Source organism: Histoplasma capsulatum, genomic scaffold (genome assembly GCF_000149585.1).
Source record: "Histoplasma capsulatum NAm1 scaffold_2 genomic scaffold, whole genome shotgun sequence".
In the NCBI taxonomy this organism is placed as follows: domain Eukaryota; kingdom Fungi; phylum Ascomycota; class Eurotiomycetes; order Onygenales; family Ajellomycetaceae; genus Histoplasma; species Histoplasma mississippiense.
The window spans coordinates 3,017,957-3,026,727 of record NW_001813981.1 but is presented as its reverse complement, the minus strand read 5'-3'; the positions used below and the strand labels follow the sequence as shown (position 1 = coordinate 3,026,727).

Sequence of the window (8,771 nt, the reverse complement as noted above, 5' to 3'; positions counted from 1 at the left end):
TATATATATGATATATAGAGCTGACATATATCATTGTGTGATATCGTATACTGACTCCATAGACTCAGTATTCAATGATAATCATTCATTCATACTGTTGAATAAGATTTCAGATTTAAAAATAAATGTTTATAAAAATTGAAAATTTTTTAATTATATTTTCTTCTTCTTCTTCTTTTTCTTCTTTTTATTTTTCTTCTCATTCTCGTCATTATCTAAAACATTCAGAACAGACAGTTTGAGCAGATGAAAACATAAAATAGTTAAAATTTTTGTATAAGTTTGTAAAACAGTAGAACAGTGAGTGTTGCAGAGCATATTGACAGATTTGATGATAAAGGTGTGTATTTGATGATAAAAGTGTGTATTTGAATGAATTGAATGATATTTGAATGATTCTAGAGATATGTGGATATTTTGATTATTTTTGCAGTGTTTTGCTACTATTTTTCAGGGGGTGGCAGAAAATTCTGTTTTCGCAAGCTTTACGTCCGCCACAATAGCTAACTAACCGACCAACCCATGGAGTTGATTCGCTCATCGCCGCGGGATGGTACACGACTTGCCGGATAAGAACTTGTGCATATTTGCATTTGTCGGCGACACCAGTTTAACTGCTTCTAACTTCTTTAATGCGCTGATTGTCTGGGGAGAAAGCGGGCAAACTGAATGGACGCTCCACCCGAAATGGCTTTGTAACCGCAAATACCATATCGACAAGAGCACTATCTGATTCGAACATGTTCCTTGTTATGTACAGCACAAGGACAAGGATGCTGTGGATATTTACCCCCGACGTCCATGGGTGACACCGCATCGAGGGCCAGATGATCAGGTATAAAGGAGCGGAGGGGGACAATCGAGGACAAGAGAGGGCAAAAGAGGAATGAGAGGTAGACGACAATTCCAACCCAACTCCATTCACCTATGCATATATACATGCAAGGCACCCAGACGTCGTCACTCTTTTACTGCCTGTAGCCATGGCACAATCAATCTGCAAGACTACGAAGCAATGGAGCCTCGCCCACCAGAATGGCTTCGACGCGCTCAAATTCACTGAGGAACCGGTGCGTGAGCTCGAGGATCACCAGGTTTTGGTAAAACGTAAGTTGATCAAGTACTCCCTTAGGAATGAAGATGAATGCGGGGAGGGAGGCGTACTGGAGGCTTGGGCGGCACGCATGCAAAATATTATAATCCGCTAACATGTATATAACTCAATCCATCCAAAATAGTCCAAGGAGCTGCGTTAAACGTATGCCACCTATCCCATCCGCTCCCAAGACTTCTCCCCGCCTTCTTAACCATCACAATCAGGCCCGCGACCTCATCATTTTACACGGCGTCTACCCCATCCCCATTCAACCCAACGTAGTCCCCGGCTCCGATGGCGCCGGCATCGTCCTTGCCGTTGGCAAAAACGTTACCCGCTTCAAGCCAGGCGACAAAATCACGACCACCATCAACCAACAGCACATCGCAGGGCCGATGACAGTACAAGCATCACGATCCGGCCTTGGCTGCATCTACCACGGCACTCTACGCACCGTGGGCGCGTTCGACGAGCGAGGGCTGGTCCCCATGCCCGCAGGCCTAAGCTTCACCGAAGCCGCAACACTCGGCTGCGCCGGGCTGACGGCATGGAATGCCCTGTTCGGATTGCCTGGGAAACAGATCATGCCGGGCCAGTGGGTGCTGACGCAGGGCACTGGCGGGGTGAGTTTGTTTGCGCTCCAGTTCGCGAAGGCCGTGGGTGCCACGGTGATTGCGACGACGGGGTCGGCGGAGAAGACGCGCTTACTGGAGAAGTTGGGCGTGGATCACATTATCAACTACCAGGAGACGCCCGGTTGGGGCGCTGCGGCGAAGGCGCTGACGCCTGGTGGACTGGGGGTTGATATTGTTGTCGACGTTGTGGGCGCGGCGACATTGAAGCAGAGCGTCGCGAGCGTGAAGCTTGATGGGATTATTAATCTGATTGGGTTTATGGCCCCGCAGAAGCATGAGGAAGTAGAGCCGATGCCTGGATTGATTGATGCTTTAATGGGTGGGTTTACGGCGCGGGGAGTGTGGACTGGCAGCCTGATGCAGATGGAGGAGATGTGTAAGGCGATCGAGGCCAATGTCGATAAGCTACGTCCTGTGTTGGATTCGAAGGTTTTTACTCTTGAGCAGACTCGGGAGGCATATGAGTATCTGGCGTCTCGGAGGCACTTTGGGAAGGTGGTCATTAATATCTCCTAGAGCATGGCTCATACCATGATGATTGTATTGGTTTTGGGGTGCCACTGTCGGAACGAATTAAATCTGTCCATCTTTCAATCATGAAATTAAAAGACATGATACACACTTCTGACAGGCCCATTCTCCGGTTTGGAGGGATTAAATAGTTCGTTTTAAGAAGTATCTCACATGCCCAAGCGGTGTTATAGGCTTTACTTTCTTTATCTTAAACATGCGCACGTAGGCAATTTATAGCAACAATTTTAATGCGGGACTTTCCTTTTGAATTCCAAGGCGATAGATTCAGAGTATATTGATATATTGGTATATCAAAATTCGGTTTAAATTGATACAAGGTGAGATGCCTATTCATTCGTCCAACACCCAAGAGTATAATCACACGCCTAAATAAAACCCGACGAATAGAAATTAATAAAGAAGAAAACAATTCCCTTCACTCTAGCTATCGTACAAGAGCCGCCAAGTCAGGTCCGGCAAAAAATTTCTTCTGCTCCAGACACCTTTCACTGGTACAGCCCTGGCACCGTAGCGTCATCTGGCGGGAGCAAGTTTGTCCACTGCGCAGATGTGCAGCAGCAATGTCCGCAAGCCCCTGGATGAAAACCATGCTCCCATTCAGGCTCTCAACTCGTTTGACGCCGGGGCTGTTGGCCTCATGAATGACTTCCTGATCTAGTTCGAAAAGGGTTTCGATATGGTCGCTGGTAAAGGCGATAGGGACTAGGAGAAGGTCTGTATGTCCTTTCTCCACGTAGTTTCGAACTGTATCGCTGGTTTGGGCCCCTAGCCAGGCTGAAGGGCCGACTTGGGATTGCCAGCAGAGGCGATAGGGGTTCGAGAAGTTGAGTCGTCGCATGACTGCATGGACGGTTGCAGCGACTTCTGCTGCGTATGGATCTCCTACATACTTAAGTCAATATACAAGTTGATTGGCATTTCACACAGAAGGCATACCTCGATTGACAACGCTCATAGGTAAGCTATGAGCAGAGAATAGGAGAACGATGTCATTTCTCCTTATTTCAGGGTATGTCGCAAGTTGTTTTTCAATATTCTGAGCGAATGCCTCTATTAAGCCTGAATGCGTAGGCCATCGGTCAATGACACTCCATTGGATTGCTCCCTCTGTCTCGCCTCGCCCAGTCGCGCGCTTGCCCTCCAATCGGTTACGCCACTTCCATAGTTCATTCAATGAGCTGCCCGTTGTGGAGCAAGAATACTGTGGGTATTGTGTAAACGCCACTGCCCGACCTCCTTTGCCTCCACCAAATCCATCTTGGATCATCTGAGTATAGGTAGTTTCTGTCAATGGGGCCGCGTATCGGAAAGCAATGTACGGTTTGTGCGGTGCAGTTTCTGGGGATATCTTGTCGAGGATCTTGCACATTTCCTTGCATTGGTACTCAGACCACTTTCTAATCGGTGAGCCCCCTCCTATAGCAGCATATTGCTTTTGGATTTTGGGTGTCCTACGATGGGAGATGAGGGGTCCTAAGTATGACTGGAGCCGCCCGAGAGGTATTATATCGGGATCTGCCTGAAACACAAACGCGGTCGTCAGCAAAGATACAAAATCAGAATCGAAAAACAACAACAACAACAATAATAATAATACAATGCAAGCGGTTTCTTACAAATAATCTGCTCAAGTAATCGCCAACATCTTGTGTTGTTTGCGGGCCCCCCATGTTCAGGAATACCATGGCTGTCGGGCCTTTTGATCCCATTGAGTCCTGAGTGACAGGCGGAGCGGTTGTTGCCATCCCACGCCATTGCTGTTCACTATAGCTTGAAAGCGATATCGACGTCGTGGTTCTCCAACATGTTCTCCCCAACGCCTGCCGGGGGAGCGTAGTCACGGAAGTTCGTAGTGACATTTCTGGAATTGATCTGTTGTTATGCGGTGACAATCATTCAGCCACACAATAAAAATGGGCGTCGGCCGGGCACCAGGCCAGGTCCTGTAACAGTAAGCACAATAACTTGACCGACGGAATGGCTAGTGGGATTGGATATACGGCGTGAGGGTGTCAGCCAGGAGCATTGAATGGTGACAGTTTGGTGAGACCCATTTTTGCCGCCAAACTCCGTCTGGGGAGGCTGCTTCAGCCAATCACAAGTTGAGGAAAGCTAATGCAAGTCAATTTAGTCACATGATCTGGCGTCTCTTCGCGTTTCTTGGCGGCTATTTCGCGCTGACATCATATCAGGCAGAAGCGAGGTTGAGGAGCTTGATAGCCACCCAGATGTTGGCCGTGTCGATATCACCGCACCAGGCTCTTCTTCCTCCTCCTCCTCCTCCTCCTCCTCTTCTTCTGATTCTAAGCTGTTTTGCGGCTTCAATCGATCATTGCGGCAGCTTTACACTTGTCACTACTGCTCGAACATGGCTGATGAGGCGGCAGCTTGGCAGCAGGATGATGCGTTTGAGGAGGAAGAGGACATTGATGAAACGGTGCGGTATACCATCTATAGTTGATCAATCTCGTTATGTAGGCTCAATTGCTGTATCCCATGCTAACAGTTCGAGCCAGGGCTATAAATCTGTCAAAGACGCTGTCCTTTTCGCCATTGAGATCAGCGAGTCCATGTTGACTCCGCCTCCTGACACTGGCTCCAAGAGAGCTGATAAAGAATCACCTGCCACTGCTGCCCTGAAGTGCGCATATTTCCTGATGCAGCAGCGGATAATTTCAAACCCAAAGGACATGATTGGTATCTTACTATACGGGACTGAAGAATCCAAGTTCTATGACGAAGATGAGAGTGGCCGGGGAAGCCTATCATACCCACACTGCTATCTGTTCTCAGACCTTGACGTGCCAGCAGCAGAGGACGTGAAGAGGCTCAGGGCATTAGTGCATCAAGAGGAAGAGGCAGAACAGATATTAGTCCCGTCAAAAGAACGCGTCTCAATGTCCAATGTGTTGTTTTGTGCAAACCAGATTTTTAGCTCTAAGGCTCCCAATTTCTCCTCCAGACGATTATTCATCGTGACAGATAATGATGACCCTCACTCCAAAGACAAGGCACTGAGGTCCGCAGCAACTGTGCGCGCGAAGGATTTATACGACCTTGGCGTTATTATCGAGCTCTTTCCAATATCCCGACCAAACAAGGAATTCGACCGGTCAAAATTCTTTGATGTATGTCTATACCTGTTTTCTTCTATTCATGTTAGTTCCGTGACTGATATAAATACCAGGATATTATATACAAAGCATCTCCGACAGATCCAGAAGCCCCAGCCTTTCCCACGGCACAAACCAAAACCTCAACTTCCGGTGGTGATGGTATCTCACTCCTAAAGTCATTGCTCTCTTCGATCAACTCCAAATCTGTACCTCGTAGAGCACTATTTTCAAATGTGCCATTGGAAATAGGGCCTGATTTCAAAATCTCCGTTACTGGATACCTAATATTCAAACGACAAGAACCTGCGCGTAGTTGTTACGTATGGCTAGGGGGCGAGGTGCCACAAATAGCCAAAGGTATCACTACCCAGATGGCGGATGATTCTGCTCGAGAAGTGGAAAAGTGGGAGATTAAGAAGGCATATAAATTTGGCGGGGAGCAAATTTCTTTTACTCAAGAAGAGCAGGCTTCACTCCGAAATTTCGGTGAGCCTACAATCCGCATCATCGGATTCAAACCGCTCTCGGCACTTCCAATCTGGGCCTCTATGAAACACCCAACGTTCATATATCCGACCGAGGAAGGATATGTTGGTTCCACGCGCGTCTTCTCGGCCCTCTATCAAACACTTTTGAAAAAGGAGAAACTAGCGCTTGTATGGTTCGTCCCTCGTAAGAACGCTGCTCCCGTTATGGCTGCTATGATTCCCGGTCGTCCAAAGCTGGGCGAAGACGGCGAAGAAGTTATCCCGCAGGGAATGTGGATCTTGCCTCTCCCATTCGCGGACGATATTCGACAAAACCCAGAAACAAACCTTATTACAGCCCCAGATTCATTAGTCGATAAAATGCGGACGGTGATTCAATTACTTCAGTTGCCAAAGGCACAATACGACCCCCAGAAGTATCCGAATCCTTGTACGTTGCTCGCCAGATTGATTGTTCACCCTTATTTTAAGTATGATTTTTACTGTTGCATTTATTGAACTAACAATTTTCATGCAATTAGCTTTACAATGGCATTACCGCATTTTGCAAGCTCTTGCTCTCGACGAGGACCTTCCAGAACAGCCAGAAGACAAAACAGTACCAAAATATCGTCAAATTGATAAGGTTCGTTCCGTTCCATCCACGCCCTCATCCTTCCACATATGATTCTCTCTTGACCTAATCATGAACCCAACTGACTCAATCTTTTGTCTCATAGCGTGCTGGTGAATTCGTAATAGCCTGGGGCGAAGAGTTAGAAAGTCAACATCTGATGATCGAAGCGAAACAACCAGCAACCTCAACCCTCGTCAAGCGCCCAGCAAGCAGGGCGCAAGATCAAGTCAAAGGAGATTCACGCCCTACAAAGAAGACGAAACCAGCCTGATGCGCTGAGTTGTGATGAGTAAACTACACTACGAGAAGGGGTCATTGAATAAGGTTAGTTGTATATTACTTATTTCCATGCCCTAGCAAGTTTTCTCCGGTTGTATTATGCTGCCCTAGAGCTAACCAGTCCTGCTATGAAAATGGTGTAGTTGACGGCGGCTGTTCTTAAAGAGTTCCTCCAATCTCAGCACCTGTCTACAACGGGTAAAAAGGCCGACTTGATAGAGAAAGTGGAGGAATTTTTGGAGCAGAAGTGATATTAAGATTCGGCTTTCATTTACCCGTTTCTACCCAGGGGCATTCCAAAATTTTGCTCTCACCCTGCTCCATCTCCACGAATATCCTTTGCTTCATCCTTCTAAGCATTCAAGATACCTGATTTACATTTCTTTCTTCTGCATTTTAGTTTTATGAGGATTTTGTCCATTGAAAACGATTGGCTGGTGCTATGACGAAAAAAACAACGGAGCTTTGAGAAGTTATGGGAGTTGGATAAGTATTTTATTTCTTTTCCTTTTTGATTTGCCCTGGCGCAAAATACCTTAATTTGGTCCAATATTCGCCAAATATTTAAATTATCCTCAAGACACAAATTTCCTATGAACGATATTTATGTTCGGCCTTTAAACACAGAATTCCATTCACGGATTCAAACACTAAAGCTGAGACTCAGCAGATAGCAGGCTACAATGGTGTGCCCTATGGCTTCCGTCTAACGTTACGCTAATATACAACCACATAGTCCACATCCATTGCGAGTAGTAAATGACAACCCTCCACGCCAGCGCATGAATCAAACTAGACGACGAGTCCCCACAGGCGTCGCGTTATTTCTATATATTTCTCGAGACACATACATTCTGTGCTCGCTTACTACTACTCGATTCAAGCTTCCAACGACAGATGGACCCAACAACCCCTTCAGTCTGCAAAACATGAGATTTAGTTCACCATGACTGGTGATCAACGAGGAGGATTTACCCCTCGACTGGCTCTCTCTGGACCCGCGCATACGGGCCTGCGGGGCCCTTTTGAGAGGATGCTGTGAACGAGCGTCCAGTTATCCCATTGATTTCTGTTTTAAAATTAAACCAGGAGTGGGTGCTCTCAGATCAGCATAGGACCAAGATCGACGAGACCGGATGTGTTGAGACTACTGTACAGTACACACGCAGTGTGGAGCAGAACCACAGCTCAATAACTAGTTGTGTCTCATGAATATAAATATATATTTAAAAAGAATCTGGCAGACAATCTGCTGCGTTTGAGTTTTATTGCTGGAATCCATTCCGGGAACTCAACAATGAATCGATGATACATAACTGAATTAGACCTGAGCGCTCTAATACCCCCATTGGCCCTAACTACGAGACACAACGGAACAGACTTCGCTACACAAAGAAAAAGCGGAAAGAACGAAAGAAAGTGAAAAAAAAAAAAAAAGACAATAAACAATGCGCATACCCATACACACTGCTCTAGCATTCTGCTGGGCCCTCACCACAGCCCCTCGCAGCGATCCCGCCCCACCAAGCCCTCCTACGTCTCGCGGCGACTACTCGAGGCTGCTGGTGGATTTCAAGCAGCCGCCGCCGGATGTGTTCCGGTCGAAGGTGTTTCAGGGCTATGCAGCGTATGGGCCGCATTTGTACGTGCTGACTGGCACGTCGTATGATGCGCGTGGCTGGGTGGTGAATTCTCAGGTCGCGAGCATTCGAGATGAATACGGGGAAGATCGTGCAGGGGCCGTCATTGACGAAGGCTGGGCCGAGCCTGTCGTTTCGGGAGTCGGGAGGGGATGGCGGTTTATAAAACCAAGGCTGGCGAGGTGAGGCTGCTCAACTTCTTGGGCTTGCGACGGGGAAGAGTGGGGGTCCGGAGATCGAGTTTGTTTTTATAAGTATGTCTTGGTTAACTAGAGGATCTCCGTAACTGATTAATTAATTATTCATTAACCCTATATAGACATTTCGTTGAGATTTTTATTTCCTGGATACCCTTCTTGATAAGACG

At 47.1% G+C, this 8,771-nt stretch overlaps 3 protein-coding genes across 3 annotated transcripts; 2 read left to right on the top strand and 1 right to left on the bottom strand.

The window, feature by feature from the left end:
- Positions 1–983: 983 nt before the first annotated feature.
- On the top strand, positions 984–2,247 carry HCAG_02952 (conserved hypothetical protein; the record flags this gene model as incomplete). Its single annotated transcript, XM_001542731.1, has 3 exons — positions 984–1,107; positions 1,239–1,258; positions 1,321–2,247. The coding sequence occupies 3 exons, from the start codon at positions 984–986 to the stop codon at positions 2,245–2,247; spliced, it is 1,071 nt and encodes a 356-aa protein (XP_001542781.1).
- Positions 2,248–2,689: 442 nt separating this feature from the next.
- On the bottom strand, positions 2,690–3,634 carry HCAG_02951 (ferrochelatase, mitochondrial precursor; the record flags this gene model as incomplete). The annotated part of the gene is made up of 2 exons (XM_001542730.1): positions 2,690–3,147; positions 3,202–3,634. The coding sequence occupies 2 exons, from the start codon at positions 3,632–3,634 to the stop codon at positions 2,690–2,692; spliced, it is 891 nt and encodes a 296-aa protein (XP_001542780.1).
- Positions 3,635–4,633: 999 nt separating this feature from the next.
- HCAG_02950 (conserved hypothetical protein) lies at positions 4,634–6,756 on the top strand (the record flags this gene model as incomplete). Its single annotated transcript, XM_001542729.1, has 5 exons — positions 4,634–4,702; positions 4,782–5,393; positions 5,453–6,299; positions 6,391–6,494; positions 6,589–6,756. 5 exons carry the CDS (start codon positions 4,634–4,636, stop codon positions 6,754–6,756), a joined length of 1,800 nt encoding a protein of 599 aa, XP_001542779.1.
- Positions 6,757–8,771: the final 2,015 nt, after the last annotated feature.